This window comes from Brachyhypopomus gauderio, chromosome 1, assembly GCF_052324685.1.
Source record: "Brachyhypopomus gauderio isolate BG-103 chromosome 1, BGAUD_0.2, whole genome shotgun sequence".
Classification (NCBI taxonomy): Eukaryota; Metazoa; Chordata; class Actinopteri; order Gymnotiformes; family Hypopomidae; genus Brachyhypopomus; species Brachyhypopomus gauderio.
In genome coordinates, this window is record NC_135211.1 from 54,600,960 (window position 1) to 54,628,436 (window position 27,477).

A 27,477-nucleotide genomic window follows, 5' to 3' on the forward strand; every position below is an offset into this window, starting at 1 on the left:
TCACTAACAACTTTGTAATTGCAAGTGCTTTGCAAAAAAGTACAGATTTTTGTGTATAATCCAATACATATAATTTACACTTTTCATACTAGTCCTAGGATTTTCACTCCATCACCTCAAATCACATATTACAATATCCAGCAGCATGTGAAATACAAAACTGGTGGAACAAATTCTAAGATTCTTGCAATTTAATATTTTTCATATGCATCACAATGGTACCGTCATGACATATGAACTGCATATTTCAAAAACTCCCCTATATAATGTCTGATTGTTATGAAAATGTACAGACACATTCAGAAGACCACTGAGGTGATATCTGCCAAGTTTGTGCCAAATCCATCCACAAATGGTTGTACTGTGAATATTTTCATTTTCTATGCAGAACATGCATGCAGATCAAAGGTCATTCTTTTCCTCCAAAGAGTTAGAGTTGAGCCTATTCCAGTCAGACCCATTAGCTCAATGGGTAGAGCAATGTGCTCCCAGCCACAATGCACGTGGACAACGGGGGTTCGAATCCCACGTTGGGCAGTATTCCACCATAAGTTTAAAAAGCTGCAATTTAGATTCTGTTTTTTGAGCAGGTACTTCATTCACGAACGTGCTTCATATACTTTCATGTACATTTCATATACCTTTACATGATGTACCAGTGGGTGCGCAAATCTTGCCAAACCTCAGCTTGGACCCCGTAATTGCCGCTTGCGGCTATATTTTTTTTTTTATTATTGTTAATATTATCATTTTACTAAAGTCGGTTTGAAATGATCTTTTGAAAACCTGAGCGATTAAAAACAATGCCCTGAAATGAGCCACCACCTCGCACACACCCAACCTCTCGCTTCCTTGGTCACACCAGATGGAAGGAAGCGTCTTCAGCATAGCACGCACGGTCGCAGATAGACTTCTTCTCCCGTGCCCAAATCAGTGATAGATAACGTGAGGACGACCACATACAAATAATTAAGGTAGAATTTGCAAATATATGTGTTAAGCTTAACGTTTTCTGTTGTATAGGTTTTGTTAGGCAACATAAATTAACACATTCATTTGTGAAAGAAGAAATGGGAAGTTCCCCCATTACCTGTGAAAAATGCCCATCTGCATTCATAATGACAACACTCAGTAGCCTATAACTACTTCTCCTACTTTTTGGTCATTTTACTGTCTTAATTGTAGGCCTATATTGATTTACTAATTGCAAAATATATGCAACAAGGCCTGCAGACAGTGGAGGGTAAACAGAAGTTAACTGAAGGACATGACTGTATATAGTTAATATTGGATATGAACTATATCAGTTGGTGGTGTGACTTTTTTCCATTGAAAACTCACGTTTAGAGTGCGCTAAAAAGTGCCCCCCCACTTGCCCCCCAAAATGTCTGTGCACGTGTAGCAGTGTGGTATTGTTACTCCACTAGATTAAGCCCCTCCTAGAAATTCCTTTCTGCTTTTATGTTTATTTGGGTAAAGACGAGCTATTAGAGCGGGTGGTTATGGGACAGAGAAGGTCAAAGCCATTGGGACTATAAGTGGGTGTGGCTTATTGTCGCAGCGAGGGGTTCAAAACCGTCGCCGTCGCATATTTCGTCCTCTTTATATAATCACTCAGGCGAGAGGTACGTGCTCATATAACTCTTCCCTGATATTCGTTGTGTGTCATTTATGTTAAATGTATTCATGTTAGTGTGGTTTGCTTGGTAACTGTCCGTAGAATGTACTGTTCTGTTTCATGATTAAAGTTCTGTATTGTATTGTGTATAAATTGTTAATAAGTATGTTCACGGCGCTTGCTAGCGCGAGTTATGTACGCGGGGAGTGCTAACTGGAATGCTAATCGTGCTGCGATAGTAGCCGAATGTTCTCTTTCTTTATAAGTAAAACACTGTTCGTTTTCGCTAATAGTTGTAACGTATTGACCAGGCAGAGAGGTATCCAAATGCGGAAGAACACCGCTTTTATTGAAATACAGACACTGGTACAGAAACAGGCAGGTGTATCACGAGCACTATGACTAGTAGCAACTGCGTTTTCTTGGCGTGGTCAGGACAGTCCAGGGTCATACCGGGGGAGCAGAAGTCAGGAGGTACAGAGGGACTAGGCAGGAGACAAGGTCGGGGACGTAAGCGAGGGTCGGAACACAGGAAAGCAGACAGGTAATAGAAAGGCTTGGTACGCGGCATGAGTCGGCAATACTTCGCGACTAGGAAGTGGAATGTGGGCGTTTAAGTAGAGATACAGGGGGTGTGGTGATGAGCGTCAGGTGAGGCTGGTTAGGTGGAGATCAGGTGGCATTCCTTACAATAGTTTGAAGAATATTTTCTTTTTTTATTTATATGTCTGTGTAATGCCGTGATTAATTGGTTTTAAGTACCTTGTTTAATGTGTGGACACGTTGTTTCACAGGCATGTCCATGAGAAACGTTGGGTGCCTTATTGTGTTTGTCCACTGTGTGCAGGTATGTGCGGCGCTATTGCATAGACATGTGATTGATTTATGTTGTAAAGGATAGAAAATGTATGTGTGCTTTATATATATATATATATATATGTAGTTGTGTTCATTTACAATATCAGTTGTTGAATTGTGTGCTAGTACATATTTCGCTCTTTATATAATCACTCAGGCGAGAGGCATGTCCATGAGAAACGTTGGGTGCCTTATTGTGTTTGTCCACTGTGTGCATGCGAGTGGTGAGGGCATGCAGATACAGAGATATCTGTGATAATAAAGTGCTGCTTCCCACACATACGAGAGCTGTGTCGTCCCTTCCGGTTGTGGAGACAAGAGTTCAGATATAAAACAAAAACTACACAACGCAGGAAAGAACACGTTACACACGCCACTGCTTGGCATCACTGTTGATGAGAAATTGACTTTTATCCCCCACATTGAATGTCTTCTTAAAAAGCACAAGTTGCAACTTGGTTTCTTTTTTAGAAATAAATCCTGTTTTTCTTTTAGAGCTAGGAGGCAGTTGGTTTCGGCTACCTTTTTAACACTAGAAACCCGACGGCCGCGAAAATTTTCGCAAGGCTTAGTAAGGTCCATGTAGCCCACTCCCCTGCTGTGAAGAGATTAACGCCCATTGTCTTGGTAATGCGGTGGAAGCGTCTCACCCCCAGCTCATACGCCTGCCAAAGCACAAGCGGCTCACCTCCAAGCTCATACAAAGCACCAAATGTGATACTTCACGAAAAACTTGGTTACAAACAAGCAGACTGTATATGTTACCGATCCTACAACAAACAGCAGAAATTTTGTAGACTCGTGTTTCAAAAGGTACAATTCAAGCGCACGTAGAGACGACAGTTTCTCAAATGAGTCCCGTCAAACAATAAAAATAAATAAAATTGTTTGAACCTCTTTGTATATTGTTTGAAGCTCTTTGTATATTTACTACACTATATAATATTTGTTACACTTTCTGTTTCCGCGTTTGAATTCGCGTTTGAAAAGCTAAGAAATTATATGGCGCAATTATATATATGGCTGATAAATGTTGTGATCTAAACAGCAGACTGGAAAAGGAGAGGAAAAGACAGGAAGAACAAATTCATGTGCTGTAAAACAACTTTATTTTGATCAAACATGGATGTCTATTCCGGGTTTCTTGAAGTGGAATGTCAAGAAAGTTGAGGGTGTCTTGAAGTTGAGGGTGTACTCGCCAGATGCACTTGCCGCATGCAACACACGCGTTGATGCTGTGGAGAACAATTCAAAGTACACCTTACATTTTGAATAAAATCTTTCAGAAGACAAAAATACGTAACATATGTGGTGTTATGTATGTAGGCCTACTTATCAACGTACCTTCATGTAGTTGTAGCCAACAGTTGCTACATAGCCAGGGTGTACTCGCCGCATGCAACGGGCCACCGGCGTGTTCCTGCGCGCACTGTGTATGCACGCACCTTCATGATGTCTGTCAACGGCGCACTGCAAAGAACAAAGTACATGTTATATTTTGAACGAATTTATTCATGTGTACCAGCCAGGGACCCTCTTTCTTACATTTGCGGCAGGTTCATCGTTCATCGCTGCCAAGGTCAACGGGCCACCGGCGTGTTCCTGCGCGCACTGTGTATGCACGCACAGAAGTACATGTTATATTTAGAACGAATTCATTCATGTATAAATAGATTCTGTGAAAATATCACAGGCATGGGTCATAACAGAACGGGAATCCAATTCCAGCAACCATGAGAAAAATAACCAGCAACCACGACGAGAAATAAACAGAGGACTAACACGGAAACAGACATGAAATGGCAGGAGATGCGGGGCAGACCGTGACACCGGGTTTCATGATGTGCGACTGTGGAACAGAAAGAGAAGAGATTTTTGGTTATGTTCAAATAATAGTGTGTGTGTATATATATGTGTGTGTGATTGGTTGTCTGTAACGTAGCTGTGTTAACAATTGTAAAGCGCCTTGGGTATTTAGATAAGGCGCTATATAAATTGAAACATTCATTCATTCATATATATATAAATATACTTATCGACGTACCTTCATGTAGTTTTAGGTACACAGTTGCCACACAGCCAGGGACACTCTGCCCTACACTTGCGACAGGTGTACTTGCCGCATGCAGCGCACGGGGTTATGCTGTGGTTCCGGTTGCAGTTTGTCTGCACCTGACACGTAGTCTTCTTTCCAGGAGCAGGCGAAGGACGTGGCGTTCTCTTCAACTCCTTTTCCTGTAGGAAACGAAGATGGAGTTCCTCAGCAAGAGTACACATAAAAACTCTCCTACTCTCTGTGGACCCCGTACATGCCGTGTACAAAACATGCGCGTTCATCGCTGCCAGGTCAAGTATGTTATAAAACACTGCAACGGGCCACCGGCGTGTTCCTGCGCGCACTGTGTATGCACGCGCCTTCTGGTCCATGATGTCAACGGCGCACTGCAAAGAACAAATACAAAGAAGTACATGTTATATTTTGAATAAATTCATTCATGTATGATAAATTGATTTATCAATGCCAACACATGCATACCTTCGTCCGGTTGTAGTCCGTCACAGTGTTTGGCTTCTTTTTGCGGTCGTCTGCAATCTCCACGTGCATGTGCATAGTGCTCAGAACGCAAACTGTTTTGTTGGGCTTGGAGGCATACACCGTCAGAAGCGCATCATCGGATCTGTACACCTCCGTTGACAACTTCTCACGTCCCTTGGCGTTTTTGGCTTCCAAAGGAACTTCTCGGCGAATCTTGTTCATTGTCCCAAGCAGAGTCGTGTTGCATTCCAGCAGCTTCTTAGCCAGGGAAAGAGATGTGAAAAAATTGTCTGTGGCTACAGTTCTGCCCTTGCCCAGGTATGGCTTCATAAGCTTCATCACCACATTCTCGGACACTCTTTCCCCCTTGGGACGATCGGGGTCCTTTCCAAGGTATGGAATGGCGTTGCACATGTACTTTGTGTTCAACTCAGAAGCAACCCAAAACTTTATTCCAAACTTGTCCGGCTTTGAGGCAATGTACTGGGTGAATGGACAGCGAACCTTGGTCAGAAACAGCTGCTCGTCGACTGTCAGTTCCTTGCCTGGGGTATAGCACAAAATGCAGTTGTTCACAAATCGCTGCCAGATGTCCGAAATCGCAGCAAATCTGTCGCTCTTTGCACGCTCCGCACGGGTGTCCTTATTATCAAAGCGCAAGTACCGCATGATTTCTTGGTAGCGGTCCCGTGCCATTGTCTCCTGGATCGAAGGCACAGCGAACATTGCCGACCAACAGTCCGACATCGCTTCAACTGGACAGAGGACTGCTCGTAGAAATAGGATTGCTACGAATGCCATAAACTCGCTGACCGACAAACCAGCTGCTGTCTGTTCTGCGGGCTTCATGGACAGTGCAGTCTGTGATGATTCGCAGCATCTCCATGTCGAGCAAACACAGAAAACTCTGCAGCCTGCTTGTGATCCTACGCTGTATTAGTAAAAGTAAACAAATGACGCTAGGTAAATTACACGTACTAAATATCATTCAAACACAAGCAGAAACACTGGAAAGAAATATGAAGTTACTATACCTTTGCATGCTCTGTAGGCCCGGACGGCTCAACGAATGTTGAATTAGGCGAACAGCTGCTGACACGAGAGCGTGCGATGCCAACCTTCTCCCAAACAGTTCCATCTTTTGCCCGTACAGTTGGTGCAGGTGTGGTGTCAGCCTGTGTCCGTCTCTTCCTTGGAGGGCTCTGTTGTACCTCATCCGATGTACTGCTTCTTTCTTTATCGGATGAATCGCTGGTCAAAAAACAGGAGGGTCCTTCTCCCGCATCGGACTCACAGCAGTCCTCGTTGGTCAGCAAAGCCGCAACTTCTTGACTGGTGAACGTCCTCTGTCTTGCCATGGTGTTTTGCGTCGTCTCCACACAGGATAGTAGTGAAAATGTAAGTCGCCTGCCTTTGGGTTTCAGCTTTTATCATGACTCTGAAGAACACACCCACAACAGCGCATACTAATTATACTTTATTATAATAGGTGGCACTTCACACATAACGCCGAAACCGGGCTAATCCCCTGCATACACGGGAACAATAAAAGGTGATTGGACCCGTGATAATGGTTCACGGCAATCCGTGAATATCAGTCAAACACAAGCATAAACACTGCAAAAAATATTATATTACTATGCTGTATGAGTAAAAATAAATAAATGACGCTAAGTTATTTACACGAACGAAATATCTTATTTACACAAACGAAATATCAGTCAAACACAAGCATAAACACTGCAAAAAATATTATGTTACTATGCTGTATGAGTAAAAATAAGTAAATGTAAAAATAAATATTACTTTACTATACCTTTATTACTTTGTTGCTGCTATTGAAGTGCATACACAAGAAAATCTGGGACGCTTGCTTCATACATAACGCCAATACCACGCTAATGATAATGTGTTTCACGGGAACAATATGAACCCGTGATAATGGTTGGTTCAGCCATGTAAATGTGTGGCGCTATTGAAGTGCATACACAAGAAAATCTGGGACATTTGCTTCATACATAACGCCAATACCACGCTAATGATAATGTGTTTCACGGGAACAATATGGACCCGTGATAATGGTTGGTTCAGCCATATAAATGTGTGGCGCTATTGAAGTGCATACACAAGAAAATCTGGGACGCTTGCTTCATACATAACACCAATACCACGCTAATGATAATGTGTTTCACGGGAACAATATGGACCCGTGATAATGGTTGGTTCAGCCATGTAAATGTGTGGCGCTATTGAAGTGCATACACAAGAAAATCTGAGACGCTTGCTTCATACATAACGCCAATACCACGCTAATGATAATGGTTCACCGCTCTAAATAATACGTATGTCAATATGTAGCGCTTCACACATAACGCCGAAACAGGGCTAAACTTTATTTATTTATTTTAGACTACAAACTAGACCTGGTGCACACAGACTGCACACAGACTAGACCTGGTGCACCACAGAGCTCCTGCCACAGAGCTCCTGCCTGTCTTTCTGCTCCTGTCTTGCTCTGAAATTAACATATGTATGGTCCTGCTAATTGGGCAGGAGAAGGAGGGGTGATGTCCTCAGAACCTTGAAATCTCAGGAGCTCCAGTGTTAAGTAGGTTAGATTATGGAGATGTAATATATACGAATGCCTCTGCCTCCTCGCGACGTATGTTGGACGCTGCTTACCATGGGGCTATTAGATTTATTACAGGTGCAAGATCCCTTACTCATCACTGTACCTTATACCCCTTAGTAAACTGGCCCTCCTTATATAACCGCAGGCTTTTACATTTTTACATATTTATTTATAAATCTATTCTTAATCTGGCACCGTCTTACCTTTTTACCTTTTTCTCTGGTAAAGAGCAATGTTACAGCCTTCGCTCCCAGGATTTTATCTCTTGTAGTGTTCCTTCTGTGCGGACTGAGCTTGGTAAAAAGGTGTTTTCTTTTTCAGGTCCCTCCAGCTGGAACTTGCTTCAAAAGGAATTAAAGCTGTCCAGTCTGGTCACACTTAGAGATTTCAAAGCTCTGCTGAAAGTTCTAGAGAAGAGATTTATAGATATCTGCACATGTAATTATTAATCTGTATAAATATGCTATGTTTTATGAATATTAGTGTAGGGGTTTCACCTACTAATCCTTTAAAAGTAGATATAATTTGTTTTACCTTAATTATTAATCAGTCTCATATTCTAATTATACCAGAACCACAAGTTTAGTTATCAACTAAAGGTAATTAATGGTTTGGTATCTGAAGGATTTAACTATGAATTCTTTGGAGGTTTTGGCATCAACCACTTTTGAATGACATCAACACAGACAATGTGGTGAAAATAAATGATACATTTATTTAAAACCAACTATTCTAAAACACAAACAGCATCAACAAGGATCAGTATATTTACAGTGAAGACTAGGTATTTAGTGTGTGTGTGTGTGTGTGTGTATATAAAAAGGGGAGGAGTGTAATGTGTGCACGCGCTTGTGCGTGTGAGGAGGCGGGGGTTGTAGTCTCAGTTCTCCTATAGAGAACAAAGCAACTAAAATGGCGCCGACTTTAAACGGTAGAGCAGCGCGACTGTGTTAATGAGCTCAGCTGGTTTATTCCAACGTGGTCAGAACAAAGAGTAATGGAGCTGGCTTAATAACTAAAAATTAATGTGGTGTGTCCATTAATCAGATAAATAAAAGATGGTGGCATGCACAGCAAAGAGAGCTTTGTGTATACAAATCTTGATGAAGATTATGAAAATAAAGTTAAACACATTCAGAATGTTTAACAGAAAGTTTGGTTAACTCTACAGTTCAAATAACTTTGCCCTTTTATAAACTATGCCCAGCGTTAAGAGTCTCACGTGTTGAGGATTTGGGGTAGTGTCGTCGTCCTCCCTGAATTAGGAGGGAATTTCCACCGCAGGCTCCTCGTTGATAAAGCGATGTCATCCAGGTGTGCTGGGAAACGTCCTTCTGGATATGAAGTCCAGGAATGAGAGTCTCGTTCACGGTTTAACTACAGGGAATTGATCGCCTTTGTTTCAGTCCGTGTGGCCGCATTAGCAAGCTTGATTGAAGTAGTTCGGTGAATCTGTTTCCGTGGTAACGTTGATCGGTTGCTGGTTAGATTACACCGTTACTCGGGCTCGTTAATTAACTAATACGACTTTCAGCTGTTTGCTGTTAGTCGTACCAAAGTTCGCGTGCTCTCAAACAAAACCGGAGAGAGAGAAATGGCGGAGTCTCTCTTTAATAGGTCTAACCTCGATGTCAGTCAAACCAGAGAGAGAGATATTACGGAGCCTCTCTTTAATAGGTCTAACCTATGTGTCGGTCAAACCAGAGAGAGAGATATTACGGAGCCTCTCTTTAATAGGTCTAACCTATGTGTCGGTCAAACCAGAGAGAGAGATATTACGGAGAGAGATATTGAATTGAATTGATATTACGGAGCCTCTCTTTAATAGGTCTAACCTATGTGTTGGTCAAACCAGAGAGAGAGAGATGAATGGCTGTTCAGGGTATTTAAACACCTGAACTGTAGACACACCCTTACTTCCGTCAAAGCAAGTTCCATGTGTTGTTCCATGTGTTGCCAGTGGTACTGCCACCTGCTGGTTTAGCATGGTACCTACATTAGTTATTTAGTTACTGTAATTTTTTTATATCTTGTACATTGTTTTATGATGTGTATGAACAATATGTATATTATTTATTTGTTATTTTTTAGCTTAATTGTTGTTTTATATTGTATTGGAAACAGGTCTCTCTTGTAAATGAGACGCCAAGTCTCAATAGTGTCACGGAACAGCTCCGGACCCTTCCCTGTGGGCATGTGTTTACGTCGTCTGCGTCTTGCCGTCTGCGTCAGTGGATTCTCGTGGGTGTGGTTTGTTTGTGTGTGTTCATCCGTCCCACCTGTGGATCGTCTCGTAATCACTCGGGGCTTATGTTGTCTGTCTATTTAATGTGCGTTCGCGGAGTGTCTTGTGCTTGTTGTTGTCTGATTCTCCACGTTACGTGTATGTGTAGGTGTTTCTGTGTGCGCTGTCTTGCGCTTCTGTTAAATAAAGCAGTGACGTTGGCTGCAAAAGCAAGGATCCGTGTCTCGTCCTTCATGCTGCACCCCGACGTCACAGAACGACAAGCCGACAACGAGACACAATGCCAGGCTACAAGGCAAAGCTCAAAAAGAGGAAGAAGCCCAGCAAGCGGCACCACCGCTCTTCTTCCTCCCCCCCGCGCCGCGAAGCCCCGCCGACTTTGGCGCAGCTCGAGCTGGACCCGGTCTGTGCGTCCCTGCTATGACAGGCAAGGGTGCACCACAACCCCGAGGCGGCGGAGAAGCTCCGCCAGGAGGCGGTGCGACTTTGGGAGACGTACCACCCCCCTTCGTCCAGGGAGCTTTCACCCCTGCGGGTGAGCTCCTTTGCGCTCGGCGGTGTGGAGAAGATCCCAGAGAACGAGTTTGGAGAGGGGGATTCTGAGGCAGAGGACTCGGACGAGGAGGAGGGCTACCCTCCGTCGGTGGGCGAAGCGTCCACTGTGGACTACTGCGGAGGAGTGGACCCGGCTCCCTCGGTCTGCTCCGCCCCCACGGTGGACTATGGGGAAGGCGAGGAGGAGGGGCTGGACTACCCTCCCTCCGTTGGCTCTGCTTCTGCAGACGACCTTAGTGAGGGCGAAGGGGACTATCCACCCTCCTTATATTCCGCTCCCACCATCTACTACGGAGAAGGCGAGGAAGACTACCCTCCGTCCGCGCACTCGGGCGTGTCTGAGGGCACGGACAGCGACCTGTATACGGAGGATGAGGGTAGCTCGGTGACGTGTTTTCCCCGGTCTTCCCAGGGAGGGTGTTCTAAGGGGTTCGTGGCGGTCCTGCCGTCGGGGGTGACGGCTCTCGGAGGCTCGTGTACCCAGCAGCTTCGGATCTGCTCGTTGGTGTAGGTTCGGGGCATTCCAGCTGCGCCGGACGCTCCGGAAGTAGCGAGCCCCTGGTGGCGGGTTCTGTCACGGAACAGCTCCGAACCCTTCCCTGTGGGCGTGTGTTTACGTCGTCTGCGTCTTGCCGTCTGCGTCAGTGGATTCTCGTGGGTGTGGTTTGTGTGTGTTCATCCGTCCCACCTGTGGATCGTCTCGTAATCACTCTGGGCTCATGTTGTCTGTCTATTTAATGTGCGTTCGCGCAGTGTCTTGTGCTTGTCGTTGTCTGATTCTCCACGTTACGTGTATGTGTAGGTGTTTATGTGTGCGCTGTCTTGCGCTTCTGTTAAATAAAGCAGTGACGTTGGCTGCAAAAGCAAGGATCCGTGTCTCGTCCTTCATGCTGCAACCCGACGACACAAATAGGACCTACCTGTATAAATAAAGGTCTAAGAAGGTCTTTCTTTCTTAATTAATTCCAAATATTTCCTGTTAAAATAAATATATATAAATAAATACATGAACTACATTTCATTGACTGAGTCTTTGTCCAACAGTAAGTGGGTATTTATGGAAACACACACACACACACACACATACACACACCTACATAGAGTTGACAGAAACACACAGCTTGTAAAACGGCTCTGCCCCTAAGTGTCTTATTATTGTTCCAAATCCAGACGTCCACATCCACACTACTGTGAAAGAAAATGTGCCAATATCTTTTAATTTCATTTACACATATGACAAATACCCCAATATTAAAATGACATGAAAAAACCACCTTTTCAGTGCTTGTGATCATATATAATGATCATATTCTTGAATATAAAACTGCGTTGAAAATGGCTAAGGCAGATTTTCATTCCTCCAACATCGCTAACTGCCAGGGAAATCCCCGAGCCCTGTTCTCCACAATAAATAAATTGCTGCAGCCCGCTAGTAAGTTTCCATTAACCCCCTCATCATCTCTCTGTAGTGAATTTTTGTCATTCTTTACCAGGAAAGTCAGGAATATTCACTCAGAATTTCAACATATAACCTGCCACTTGGACTCCTCTAAACCTCAACCTAAACTATATAATGCTCTTTCCGCTTTTCACCCTGTTGAAGAGAGTTTTGTTACCAGGCTTATTAAGGGATCAAGAGCATCCACTTGTGTCCTTGACCCCCTGCCTACTCATCTAGTTAAAGCATGTTTGACAACACTCTGTTCACCGATCACCAAGATCATTAATGCTTCTCTCAGTACCGGTTCAGTTCCTCTCAGTTTAAAGCTGGCCGCTGTTACTCCTGTACTAAAGAAGCCAGGACTTACCCCTGATGATTTTAATAACTACCGTCCCATATCTAACCTGCCTTTCCTGAGTAAGGTGCTCGAGCGTGTAGTTTCTGTTCAACTTAAAGAACATCTCATCTCTAACAACCTCTTTGAACAATTTCAATCTGGTTTTAGAACGAATCATAGCACTGAAACTGCCCTGGTAAGAGTCATGAATTACCTACTGCTGGCAGCTGATTCTGGACTAGTGAACATCCTTGTCCTCCTTGATCTTACTGCAGCATTCGATACTGTCTGTCATGACACATTGCTCCACAGACTGGAATCCTGGACTGGGATCACTGACATGGCAATGGCCTGGTTCCGGTCATACCTCACGGACAGGCAGCAGTTCGTTTCACTGGATGGTTTTAGATCAGACACTTTGTCTCACTCCTACGGTGTCCCTCAGGGTTCAGTTCTAGGCCCCCTTCTTTTTATCATCTACATGCTTCCACTTGGTAATATTATCCGGCAACATGGTCTTCAGTTCCATTGCTATGCAGATGACACACAAATATACATCAGCACGAAGCCTTCCGACCCATTGCCTCCTGATGCATTGGTTAGCTGTTTAATTGACATTAAAAAATGGATGAATAACAACTTCCTGAAACTGAACAGTAATAAATCTGAAGCCATTCTTGTGGCATCACCCTCCACACTCATGAAGATTGGCCAACCAACTACAGTTGTGATCAAATTTATTCAACCCCCAATGCTGCGAAGGGTTTTATGGAATTCAGTGCACATTTGTAATTGTGTTCATAATGAAATCTTACAAGGACTTGTTAAAGAACTAAATGCAACTAAGATAGCATCAAATTTTTTTGTCATAAAGTATTAAATGGCCTTTTTGTGATTTCTTCATTGACACAATTATTCAACCCCTTTACGACTACCACTCCTAAGAACAGAGGTTCATTCCAGTGTTTTCCATCAGGTATTGAAAACATCTGTGGATGTCAACGAGCAGCAATCAAGCATGATAAGCACCAATTAGGCAGATTTAAAAGGACTGTGATACTCAGCTCCTTCTAGACATCTACTGGTGTGTTTCCAAGCATGGTGAAGGCAAGAGAATGGTCCCAGAAGACAAGAGAAGAGGTTATTGCTCTTCACAAGAATGGCAATGGATATAAAAAGATTGCGAAGTTGTTAAATATTCCAAGAAACACTATCGGAAGTATCATTCGCAAGTTCAAGTTAAAGGGCACAGTGGAAACGTTACCTGGTCGTGGCAGAAAGAAGATCCTGACCGCGACTGCTGTGCACTACCTGAAGCGTAATGTGGAGAAAAATCCCCGCGTGACTGCTAAGGAACTGAAAAAAGACCTGTCAGATGTAGGCACTGAAGTTTCAGCTCAGACAATAAGGCGCGCACTGCATAACGAAGACCTCCATGCCAGAACGCCCAGACGCACCCCCTTGCTGACCCCAAAGAACAAGAAAAGTCGACTGCAGTATGCCAAAAGTCATGTGGACAAGCCACAAAGGTTTTGGGACAGTGTACTGTGGTCAGATGAAACTAAATTAGAACTGTTTGGGACAATGGACCAGCGCTATGTTTGGAGAAGGAAGAACCAGGCTTATGAACAAAAGAACACCTTGCCTACTGTGAAGCATGGCGGGGGGTCAATTATGCTTTGGGGCTGTTTTGCTTCTAATGGTACAGGAAAGCTTCAACGTGTGCAGGGTACCATGAATTCCCTTCAGTACCAGGAGATCTTGGAGGAAAATGTGATGGAGTCAGTCACAAACCTGCGGCTTGGGAGACGTTGGACCTTCCAACAGGACAATGATCCGAAGCACACATCCAAGTCCACTAGAGCATGGTTGAACATGAAAGGCTGGAACATTCTAGAGTGGCCATCACAATCACCAGACTTAAATCCAATTGAGAACCTCTGGTGGGACCTAAAGAAGGCAGTTGCAGTGCGCAAGCCTAAGAATGTGACTGAACTGGAGGCTTTTGCCCATGAAGAATGGGCTAAGATACCCATAGGTCGCTGCAAGACACTTGTGTCAAGCTATGCTTCACGCTTGAAAGCTGTCATAACTGGAAAAGGATGTTGTACTAAGTACTAAAAAATAATGTCACTAGGGGGTTGAATAAAACTGATAATGATGTGAGCACAGTAAAGACATTTGTGGTTATTCCATCATAAATATTATGTTATGTTTGTCTAATTTATAAGTGCCTCTTTGATATAATTGTAAATAAGATGACTGAAATGATCAAAATCAATGTCAAACTGGCCAAAACACTTTATTTCAGTGGGGGTTGAATAAATTTGATCACAACTGTATATCTCTTCCCGGTTTCGTCACATCCTCGGTGGCACAGGTTCGCAATTTGGGTGTTATTTTAGACTCCACACTCTCTCTGGATGCACACATAAAGAACGTCACCAAAATAGCCTTTTTCCAGCTTAAAAACATCGCCAGACTGCGCCCCTCCCTTACTGACTCAGTGGCGGAGACACTTATACATGCTTTTATTACTTCTAGACTTGACTACTGTAACTCTGTTTTAATTGGGCTCCCTATGAGTAGCCTCAAGAAGTTGCAGTATGTCCAGAATTCGGCAGCTAGACTACTCACGCACACCAGGACATGGGAACACATTACCCCCATATTAAAAGATCTGCACTGGCTACCGGTTCATTACCGTATCCAGTATAAAATACTACTTTTGGTTTTTAAATCCCTGCATGGTTTGGCTCCTTGTTACCTTTCTGGCTTAGTGTCTACATATACACCATCACGCTCACTTCGGTCTGCAGATGCTCACCTTCTATCCGTACGCACTGCAAAACTCAACACGTATGGTAGAAGAGCATTTAGTGTTGTTGGTCCTAAACTCAACACGTATGGTGGAAGAGCATTTAGTGTTGTTGGTCCTAAACTCAACACGTATGGTAGAAGAGCATTTAGTGTTGTTGGTCCTAAACTCAACACGTATGGTAGAAGAGCATTTAGTGTTGTTGGTCCTAAACTCAACACGTATGGTAGAAGAGCATTTAGTGTTGTTGGTCCTAAACTCAACACGTATGGTGGAAGAGCATTTAGTGTTGTTGGTCCTAAGTTATGGAACTCTGTCCCCCTCTATCTCCGCACATGTACATCCCTAACTACTTTTAAGAAGCTCTTAAAAACTTACCTTTTTAGTATTGCCTTCTTGAATATGTAGGTTCACATGTGTCCGTGTTTATGTATATGTGTGTCCCTTTTCTCATCTGCTGCTTCTTTCTAATGTTTTTAGTTATTTAATGATTTATTTTAAATTGTTGTGACTTATTCTAATCCTTTTTAGTTTATTTAATCTCTTGTTGCCTATTCCCTTGTAAAGTGTCCTTGTGTGTCTTGAAAGGCGCTTATAAATAAAATTCTATTATTATTATTATTATTATTGTGCACACACATTTGACAACATTATATCAAAGCTCAGAGCTAAGCAGTTTAGGATTATTAGGTTTAATATTGTGGAGGGTGTTTGGTGTAGGATCATAGTTGAGGAATGGATATAAGACCTCACCATGACAGTAGTTTATTATAAAGCACAGGGTGAAGCCTTCACTACAGTTACTGGCCTCTCCAGCGCTCAATACTGGCTGCTCTGCAAATGTATCTCCTTCACTGTCTCTCTCCCTCTTTTTCTCCTCCTTTCTGCAGATTGTCTGGTTGTTTGGTCACAGAGGAAGGCTGTTCTTCTCTGGCTTCAGCTCTGAGTTTAAACCCCTCACACCTGAAAGAACTGGATCTGACTTACAATCACCCAGGAGACTCAGGAGTGAAGGTGCTCTCTGCTAGACTGGAGGATCCCCACTGCAGACTGGACACACTCAGGTATGTAAGAATCCCCTTAAACATCCTGGGTGTGAACACACACTCCAAATGTGAGAAGAACAGTATCATACATAGAAACAGCACACATGACACAATTCCTAAAATACATACATTTACGGCATTTAGCAGATGTCCTTATCCAGAGCGACTTACATTTGCAATTGAGGGTTAAGGGCCTTGCTCAGGGGCACCTCAGTCATGGTCTGGGAATCGAACCCATGACCCTACGGTCACAAGACCAGTTCCCTAACCACCAGGCCATGACTGCCCTACATACAGTATCATACTTGACACTAGTGGCAGCTCGTCAGTAGGGGGCACTGGGGTGCTGCCCTCATCAAATTATCCAGAGAAAAAATTCTACTTAGACATATAAACTTATGTGAATTATATATTGCTAAAGTATTATGAGACTCGTAATACTGGCAATTATCGTTCATTAAAAAAAGATCAAGAATTCTATCCACTGAATTTTTGTGATTATATGTGTACCGTATTCACGCTATTTTCCATGACAACGCTGGGCAGGGCCATCTTGGTTGACTTTGTGTTAGAACTTCCGGTGCTACGGATACGCAAAACGACAACAAACACAAAATGACTAGCATAATATGTTCAGTTAGAGCAGTGGTTCCCAAAGTGGGGGGCGCGCCCCCTAGGTGGGGCGCGGAGCTATTGCAGGGGGGGCGCGGAGCTTGAAAGTAAAACGTGCACATGTTTAGGGATGCACCGATTCCGATATTAATATCTGAAAAAATTCTAGATCGGGTATCGGGGACAATGTGACCGATCCATAAAAACAGATCTATTCACTCTAATTCTATGCTTGTATTGCTTGCTTTTCGGAGTTAGTTCAACCCTAATACTCGCGCTGGTGGTATTCCACTTAGTCCGTTTATTTGCTGGTTGACCAAAATAAACCTGGGCTCCAGCAATACTTCACTGTTCATACATGAACTGGTGAGTTGTCCAAAGCTCATTTAATGCGTTACTTACAGAAATAAATTAAAGAGTAGTGGTCTGACTCGGTCTACGGCGGAAAGCTAAAAAAACAATATTCCATACGCACGCTCAACTCGCTCCCTTAAAGAGACAGTACAGGGGGGGTGTAGGGGGGGCACAAAAATATTCTCATCTACTAAAGGGGGGCACGGCAGAAAAAGTTTGGGAACCACTGAGTTAGAGGGTGTCACAATAATTGGAAGAAGAGGAGAACTTGGCTTCACCAACAGTGTTACGAACACAGCTCGAAAAGATCTGAGTGTTGTGGGGCACCTTATAACTTATATCCACCGCCTTTCAAAGAAGAGGACCTGCGTCTATGGCTGAAGGCGCTAAATTTAAAACATCCACCCAAACGTCCATACGTCTGCTCTTATCATTTTGTGGAGGGGAAACCAACACCAGATCATCCTTATCCCGAGAAATGGCTCGGTTATGAAGCTCCGATGAAGCAAACGCATTGGTGCTTGTGAGGCTATCAGATAAGTAACTATTTTATAATCAGTGGCCACATCTTTTCCTTGCATTCATTTTGTAATTTTAAGAAGTAAAGAAGTAGACAAGAATGCCTATTTTATGAAAAAATCATTAAAATGTAGTAGTGTACACTAATGCAAAAATAGTATAAATAATATTAACTTATATAATACTTATTTTACTTAATGATTACTTACTTTCACAGATGCTTTAAACAGCAGTGTAGTGGGGGAGACTGTGGAAAATGTTCAGACGCCTGAGACACAACGTGATGCATCAACACAGTGGGAAGATCCAACTATATCAGACCACAGTTATGCTGCCAGTGCATCTCACCAGCCCCTTCTATGTGATCAGGCAACGCAGTACACTGAACTAGCTCAAATATATGCTGATCTACTAAGAAGTGACCATCTTTCCCTCCTTTACACTGGATTGCCTCTAGATGCATTTAATACATTGGCTGACTACCTGACACAAGGCTACAACAATTGCTTCCAGCTACATCCCAGGGATCAACTCCTGATGACTCTGATGAAACTTCGGCTAAATTTATTGCAGGATGACATTGCGGAGAGATTTCATGTATCACAGTCAATTGTGAGTAAGGTGATTTCATGCTGGTTGGACCTCATGGAGGAAAAGATGAGGTGTTACATCCCATGGCTGCCCAGGGAAACAATCCAAGCAACAATGCCACAGTGCTTTAGAGAACATTATCCCAAAACTACATGTGTAATTGACTGTTCAGAGACCCCGCTTCAGAAACCACACAACCTTGTCTCAAGAGGTGAGTCTTACAGTCACTACTATGGCCAAAATACCATCAAGTACCTTGTCGCGATAGCACCCTGTGGCCTAATAATGTTTATTTCACTAGCATATGGAGGAAGATGCAGTGATAAATTTATCACTGCAAATTCTGGGTTTCTGGAATACCTTTGTCCAGGTGACGAGGTCATGGCCGACAGAGGGTTTATTATCCAAGATCTCCTGTATGAAAGGAAAGTTAAACTCATCCTGCCAGCATTTACAAAGAGAGGCATGCAACTTTCGGAAGAAAACACCACCCACACAAGACGCATTGCCAATGTATGTGTCCATGTTGAATGGGTCATACGAAGAGTGAAAAACTTCAGAATCATTTCTCAAACAGTCCCAATTAGCCTTACACCTAAATTCTACAAGATCCTGAGAGTTTGTGCAGTCCTGTGTAACCTTAGTGGCGACATCATTCAAGACTCAGAAGATGAACAGTAAAACCATGTTTGTAAGCAGAGTCTGCTTCCATTGACTTACCTCTCCTGTAAATTTTTTTTCTATTGTTGATTTTTACAAAATCTACAGAAGTACAATTTCAAAATTCAGATGAAAAAAAGTTTACAATGTTTAGAAAAAAATACATCTCAACCTGTTCACCAATAAATGATTCTTGTTTATTTTATATAACTATCTGGCTGTTGTGCGAGTTCTTTGTGTGATTACAAATAACATTATTAAGCTAACAGTTTCTGTACAAAAAAACCCAACAATATTCTATTAAATTCTATTCTACTAAAATTCAGTATTTCCTTAAAAAAAAAATAAAACTAACCCTAACCCTACTATACTCTTAAAAATAAAGGTGGTACAAAAAGGGTATTTGAGTGATGCCACAGAAGAACCACTTTTGGTTCCTTAAAGAATCATTTCTGTAATGGAGATTGTGAGTGTGAAGAACCTTGTGAAGCCTTTGAAAGGTTCTTCATACTCAAAGTCTCCATTACAGAAAAGATTATTTAAGGAACCAAAGGTGGTTCCTCTATGGCATCACTTAAATACCCTTTTTTGTACCACCTTTATGTTTAAAGAGTGCATCTACTTTCTCCCAACAAAGACAGGTGACAACTAATTTACTTACACAGCTGAGTGTATCTAGCACAAAGCAACAGGCGGCCTGCTTGATACTCATCTGACACACGAGGGAGCATATACTTAAAATAAAAGGTTCTAAGTCTAGTCACTGTCTTTGCACAGAAAGCCTCATTATATGGGACATGGAGTAGAACTTGCTGTGATGGAGTCCATATGAGCAGCTTACATGTCTTCAGACCTGTACACAACATGCAAAGCTGAACCTGCATGTAGAAGCCACGTGGACCATTTTGCTGTAGCTGTTGGGTCCCCTCCACCATCTTCACATCATACCTCTGGCTTCCCATTAGGTCTTCAAGAGACTCGTTGCTCTTTAGCAGAGGACACTTGATCTCTAAAAGCTCTCCTGTGTGTAATACATCATCAGGGCTTGCTGACAACCAGGGCTCATGTGTGCACAAAACTGTGCCTCTGCGAGTGACAGTGTATCCGCAGCTTTCTAGCCACTGTAAAGTTAATGCCTCACTCGTTATACCATGCTGAATTGCTGCATTGCCATGGAACTTAGGGTAGATGTGCTCCTGCAGAAAATGTTGAGGGCTGTCTCTGATGGGAATCTTCTTTGCAGAGCTGGCTGTAATTCTCACCTTGCGAGAGTCATGCCACAGATGGGATGCACTCTGCTCCAGTGTTATCTTCTCCAAAGTCAGGCATTTGTCTGCGGTGATGGCCACAAAGGTTTCATAAAATGACATGCATCTTTGGCAGATGTTGGTACCATCATGGACAGCATGGGGTAAAGCAGCAGAGTGCTGTGAATGTTCTGTTGCAGCATTCACACATTTGTACAGAAGGCTTGAGACAGGCAGCTTCAGATGTTTCAGACCTTCTTTCAGTTCATCCTGGGTTTGAAAAATAGGGGTGGGAGGCAGAGGTAAATGGTTAGGCCTTACTTCAGGTGTCTGGAAGGGATTGGTGGCTTTGTGATGGGAAAAAGTGATATCAGCCAACAGCTTTGGAGCAAGGTTCCTTTGGGTGCCGATGTTCCAAAGGCGCTGTTCATCAGTGCAGCCAATTCCTGTCAGTCCATTTGATACTGCATTTTCAACCTGTTACAAGACATGGTTTTTATCAATTTTGCACATGGAACTGGTGACATTCACTCCAACATGATGTTTAAGCACCTTTAAAAGTCATCTTAATTGTAGCCTTACCTTTGTTCCAAGCAAGCAAAGTGATTAGATGTTATTAATTAGATTATTGTGATATTAAATGTTATACGATTGCCAAGCTTCATGCATTTGGTTCGAGATTAACGCTTTATTATGTTTTACTCACACCAAATAATGTAAGTGATGCATTAAATATTGAATAAATGTGTATAACATCAGAAAAAGTCAATCCCACACCAAAAACCTGGAAGACTGGCAACCCATGCTGTTCCCTCCATTGGGAGAGGACAGTTAACCTACCGTTCTCAGGTGTACAGCAGGAGAAACTGACAGTTTTAATATTTAAAAAAGCCACGCAACAGACATTTCTGTATGTTGTATAGATACATGGTGTGTTAAATGTAGACTTACCTGGACTATAGATACATGGTGTGTTACATGTAGACTTACCTGGACTCAGTTTACTTACCTTTCTTCATGGAATCATTAAGAGATTTATTCTACTTACAAATTGACATCAATTCAGCAGCTGTGTATGTCCTAAAAAGAAAAAAAAATTATATTATATAGACACACAGCAAATACTTGAAAAAAATCGGATATTGGTAAACTAAACTGAAAGAACGTTCTTTAAAACAGATCATGACTTGTTTACTTTCTGCAGAGCACACGGAAGTAGAAAAGTGTAAGGGTTGCTAGTTAAAGTCATGTGCTCTTGACAGCCAACTACAAATATCTAAAACGTTACAAAAAGTAAAAAATTATGCACGTGTTTCTAAGAACAAACATTGGAGCACGTATCTAGCTAGCTTTGCCTTAGCATGTTTTTGTAACAAAGTGTAAGCCAACGCTAGCTAAAGTCACATGCAATTAACAACAACACATAAACTCGCAAGACTGCGTGTGAGAGAAAGGCTGTCATAATTGTGCACATGGACATAATGTTTAAAAATATATACGCTTCCACAAAATTGCTGCGGCATGACTGCAGGATCTCCCCAAGCCAGCGATACAGGAACACCCTGTCGTCTCCACCACTCCTTGGGCTGTAACTAACACCCACGCAGAGTGGGGGCAGCTGGCTTGACTTGGGTTTACACCGGCTTTTAGAAATATAAAGTCGCCATCCTTGTGTAGGAATACACGGCCGACCTTCCCACTATGTAGGTACTGATACGCTTCAGTACTTTTATAGTTTTTCATTGCCGAACTGTCTACACCTTCAGAAAGTACAAAGTAATTAAAAAGGTCGCCATAAGTAACCTCAGGCCACCTTTTCTTATCATCCACCCACTGTGTTATTAAACTTGGATGAGGCAGTGTTGTCCCATTCGAACCTCTTATTGCCTCTCTGGTCTCCTCCCATCTAATTGTATTCATTTTGTTTGAACTGTTTTTAGCAAGCTAGCTATCCAAGTAGCTGACCGGAAGTTCTAACACAAAGGCGGAAGAAACACACACTTGAAAGTGGGCGTGGCAAAATACGGTGAATACTTCCTGTGTGTGGGGCGCCGGACTAATGGGAGTCTATGTAGGTCCTTAAACTTTTGGCAATCATGTCATCTGGAGAAGCTCTTTAATTGGTTGCCTTAAAGTTTGCTGTGAGACAGAGAGCTGTTCCCCGGACACACCTACTTTTATCAGTAGCCAATCAGTATACTTAATTATTGATCCTGGAATATTCTTTAAAGGTTTGACTCCACACCTAAGGCAGTGAATGTAATCTGTGAAGTCTAGACTGTGTGTGTGTGTATGTGTGTGTGTGTGTGTGTGTGTGTGTGTGTGAGAGAGAGAGAGCGAGAGAGTGAAATAGAGAATTGTTGTGCAATGTGATGTTACTGTGTTATATTGAATGGTGGTACATTCTACAGCTGGTGGTGAGTTTGATATTTACATTTAAAACGTGTTGTTATTGAATGCAAATGTATATTACATTACGTTATGTTACAATTACCTCTATAACGATGGCAACATTCAGATGTTAAAGGGGAAACAGCGTCTCTCCTCTTTGCATTAACATCGTCACCCTACTGCGCTCAGTCTGGGTACAAATACACTTTCACAACGTAAATAGAACCAATTGCATTTTTGTTTCCATGGTTTCCTCCTCGGTCAGCCAATCAGATTCCTCCTCTTTCTCCCTCAGCCAATTAGTAGATCTACTTTAAGCTTATAGTAGCTTATAGTAGATCTAGGTAGATCAGGTGAGTGTTTGAAACATGGCGGCTGGAGAGTCATTAGAGTAATTCACAGAGTATCAGATGAGGTGGAGGAGAGATGAGGATGTGATGAGAGTGAAGAGGTTTGTGGAGCAAGTTTGTTTCTCTACTTAAATTATGTGGAAAAACATTCTCACTGCTTCACTGTACCCAGAGAAGACAGTTAGGAAACGTATCATTTAACAAGATTTACTTAATCAGAGAAGAAATTCACTCAGTCTGCTGAGGTAGTAAAGACATTTAAAACAGTTTATTACCATGACGTAGTAATATTTCTACATTGGAAATATATTTGCGTATATTGTCAGCGACTACAGTGCAATGCTGACAGATTAGAGCTTAGTCTATTATTCTCTATCTGCTCTTATGAATTATTCATAACACTGATTATGTCCATCTAGATGATTTTTTAAATCAGGTAATTAACATTTTTTGAGCAAATGACACAGAGGTTTCGGAGCGTGTGTCAATCTTCCTGAAGTGGAGTGATTTGAAACGCTGTGTTGCAGCTTGTATCAAAACACCAGTGTCACGCACGTCGTTACTTTAAAATGATTCGAAGATTTTCATTGGCTCATAGTCTTTCAGTGTGTGGTGCTGGCTCATCGCGTTTCAATGCGTTCTGAGTCAATAACAGCTTGACAGGTTTGAGAGGTTTGGTGTCATACCAACTATATAAGATGTATCATTACACATCACCCTTAACCAACATTTAACCCTTAATATAATTTGCATTTATTCGATGGGATAATCTGGAATGTGGTAGAGTATGGGGGAGAACATCTGTGTTTTTTATTATAATGACAATATAATCATTTGATTATATTCAAATCAAATCACTTGAATGACCTTCTGAACTTTAATTGCTGTTATAGGATTTAAACAGTGTCATTGCTTCAGTGATGCTTTTTAGAGGTTGCTGTAGCTTCAGTTGTCCACCAGATGTCACCGTCACTGAAGCCTTGAAGCTTCTAATCACAATTGTTAGGAAAGACTCATAGCTTCATGAGGCTTCACTTGCCCATCACTATTGTCAGCTTTTACACTGGTACATTAGTAAACTATCTAACTAACTAATGCTGCCAAAACCCAGGTGTCTACAAGAAGTGTGAGAATTCTACAGGAAAGTCTAGTCAGGCTGTTTACTCACTTTATCTGGCTTTATCTAGTTTGATCTGGTTTATTCTGGCTGTTTGTCACTTTATCTAGCCAACTACGTTTGAACGTTACAGTGAAGTAACAACTCGCTAGCTTTGCCATCACTAGCAAGCCACCATAAGAAAGGATCAGGTACACATCTGCAAGAGCCAAATTACAAAACTTGTTTGGTGATATTTTGTGTTTACTATGATAATCTAATGATGATGATTTAAATGTAGAAGTATTTCCTGGAGCTTTTAATTTGAAAGGTGTAAGTTATAATCAGCCAGGAAATCCTATTGGTCAAGAATGCTGCTGTTGTGCATGTCTAATAAGTTCAGTTACAGTGTTCTGTTAAGATAGACATGTGCACAGCTTAGAAGTGTTTATTTTTGACGGTCTTGCCTAGTCTGTAGCAAACATGAAATGTATTAGTTCTAGACAATATGAAATGAAATGAGCCACATTTGTCAATTGTGATTTTTCACCACAATTGAAGTTTGTCCTCCACATTTACCCATCTGTGCAGTTAGAATACACACACACACACGCACACACACACACTAGTTAGTGAGTGAGTGAGTGAGAGAGAGAGAAATTTAGATCTAGATGCATGTGCATGTGTGTGAGAGCAGACAGTTCTGTTATAGGTGCATGCGTGTGTGAGACAGTCCTGCTATAGGTGCATGTGTGTGTGAGACAGTCCTGCTATCTAGACAGACAGTCCTGTTATCTGTGTGGATATGTGTGTGTGTGTGTGTGTGTGTGTGTGTGTGTGTGTGTGTGTGTGTGTGTGTGTGTGTGTGTGTGTGTGTGTGTGAGACAGTCCTGTTATCTAGGTGCATGTTTGTGTGAGACAGACAGTCCTGTTATCCCAGTTGCCTGTGTGTGTGAGAGACAGACAGTCCTTTTATCTAGGTGCATGTGTGTCAGAGAGAGACAGACAGGCTGTGTTCAACTCGTGTACTGCTTGGGCCCCAAATCAGTATGCAGTATGCGAATAAAACAAAATTTTCCAGTACGCGAAACATCCCTGGATGACATACTACTTCCGCAAAATATTCTAGTACGTGAACAGAGCCATCTTCGTGGTGTACTGCATCCCATCATGCAGCGCTACGTTCACGTGACCACGTAGTATGCATACTGTCGCATACTGGAGACTGTACTGCATACTACTACAAAGACCAGTATGCAGTATCCAGTATATACTGAGTGCAGTATGCAGTATCCAGTATGTAGTAGGCTATTTTGAACACAGCCAGAGTCCTGTAATCGAGGTGGATGTGCATCCTGTTATCTAGGTGCATGTCTGTGTGAGGCAGTCCTGTTATCTAATTCCGTGTGTGTGTGAAAGACAGACAGACCTGTTATCTAGGTGTATGTGTGAGAGAGAGACACTTATTTTCTAGGTGCATGTGTGTCTGTGAGACAGTCTTGTTATCTACAGACAGATAGTCCTGTTATCTGGGTGGATATGTGTGTGTGTGTGAGAGACAGGCCTGCTATGTAGGTGCTTGTGTGTGTGAGAGAGAGAGACAGACAGTTCTGTTATCTAGGTGCATATTTGTGAGAGACAGACAGTCCTGTTATATTATGTGTGTGTGTGTGTGTGTGTGTGTTCTTTAGGGTGGATCATGCAGGGAAGATCAGACTCAAACCAGGACTAAGAAAATGTAAGCAGCAGTTATGTAGTTAATACACATACACACACACACAGTATTTGTGTGGTCTCCTCTAATGTCTCTTATTATTTGCAGATGCGTGTGAACTCACACTGGACCCAAACACAGCAAACACACTTCTCTCTCTGTCTGAGGGGAACAGAAAGGTGATGCGTGTGAAGGAGCAGCAGACGTATCCTGGTCATCCAGAGAGATTTGATTACTGTACTCAGGTGATGTGTAGAGAGAGTCTGACTGGACGCTGTTACTGGGAGGCTGAGTGGAGTGGAGATGCTGATATAGCAGTGACATATAAAGGAATCAGCAGAAAAGGACACAGTGATGACTGTTGGTTTGGATACAATATAAAGTCCTGGGTGCTGCACTGCTCTAATAACGGTTACTCTGTTTGTCACAATAAGAGCCACACAGGTATCTCTGGCCCCTCCAGCTCCAACAGAGTACGAGTGTATCTGGACTGGCCGGCCGCCACTCTGTCCTTCTACAGCGTCTCCTCTCACACACACACACTCACACACTTACACACATTCCACTCCACATTCACTGAGCCCCTCTATGCAGGATTTAGGGTTTATTCTGACTCCTCAGTGTGTGTGTGTGTGAGCTAGAATAACCTCCTAGGAGCAACACCCGAGTCTCCATGGAAACACACACTCTTCTACACACACAACTGGAGAACAAAACCTCTCTCTCTCTCTCTCACACACACACACACACACACACACACACACACACACACCCTTAGATAACAGAACTGTCTCTCACACATACCTCTCTCTCTCTCTCTCACCTCTTTTTCTTACCTCAACAGTTGCTGTCTTCTCTACATTGTGTGTGTGAGCTAGAATAACCTCCTGTGTACTGGAGCAACACCCGAGTCTCCATGGAAACACACACTCCTCTACACACACAACTGGAGAACAAAACCTCTCTCTCTCTCTCACACACACACACATCTGTCTCTCTCTCTCTCTCACCTCTTTTTCTTGTCTCAACAGTTTCTATCTTCTCTACATTTCTAGGTTTAGGGGTAAATAAAGTCCTTTGATTACATGCAGAGTAGTTAACCGTGCAGTGTAGAACCTGCTTCTGCATTTTACTGTTTTATCCAGTATTTTACATTTATGCAGAAATTTCCCTGCAGTTCCGGTATGTGTCCAGTACAACCACATATTGATATACAGCAGGGCAATTCAACTGGCGGCCCAACAAATTACGTTCGCCACCCCAAACCCCCCCTTAACAATCTTCGTTTGCTTCAATTTTACATCCACTATGACAGTATTGGTATAGGTCTGAAAATTGTCTGGCCCACAGGTCAGAGCACTCTGCCAAATCTGGCCCGCAGAAAAATATAGTTGAATAGCCCTTATATACAGTATCATAACTGCGCAAAGTATAGGATTTTGTGATTTTGCTGGTTAAATTGCCACTTATGTAAATTGTTTTATGTTTTGGTGTGATGTACATTTGCTTACTTCTGTCCATTAAAGAGAAAGACTGAAAACTCCAGTCCTATGGAGTGAGATTACTGTCTTTAATACAAGAGAGCAAAGATGAGGTTCAATTGAGCAAGTAAGACACACTGAGCAAAACAACCGAGCAAAACCAGTGACAGTGAGAGCAGAGAAACAAGAATCACACAGTTAAGTGTGTTTGCTTCACTGTTTTCAGCACACGTTTGTTTTTTTTTCTCGATTCTCTGTTTTCAGTGCACTTTTCAGTTTTTTGCTCACTTCTAAAACTACCACACAGACATTTTATTTGAATTTTAACGTCATTTGGACATTAATGCCAAGCTAAAGAACATTGATAAACATTTCA

The 27,477-nt window shown here is 42.4% G+C and overlaps 1 protein-coding gene across 5 annotated transcripts in view; it reads left to right on the forward strand.

Annotated features, from left to right (window-relative positions):
* LOC143525530 (NACHT, LRR and PYD domains-containing protein 3-like) overlaps positions 1–27,165 on the forward strand; it is a 63,863-nt gene extending 36,698 nt beyond the window's left edge. For 3 of the 5 annotated variants that reach the window (XM_077019597.1, XM_077019614.1, XM_077019606.1), the window contains exons 12-14: positions 15,931–16,104; positions 25,598–25,644; positions 25,729–27,165. In XM_077019597.1, the coding sequence (XP_076875712.1) occupies positions 15,931–16,104; positions 25,598–25,644; positions 25,729–26,261 (754 nt within the window). In that variant the 3' untranslated portion in view covers positions 26,262–27,165. Of the gene's footprint in view, positions 1–15,930; positions 16,105–17,409; positions 19,021–25,597; positions 25,645–25,728 lie in introns of those variants that run through there. The other 2 variants (XR_013133698.1, XM_077019622.1) reach the window with 2 other exon arrangements.
* The last annotated feature ends 312 nt before the right edge of the window (positions 27,166–27,477 follow it).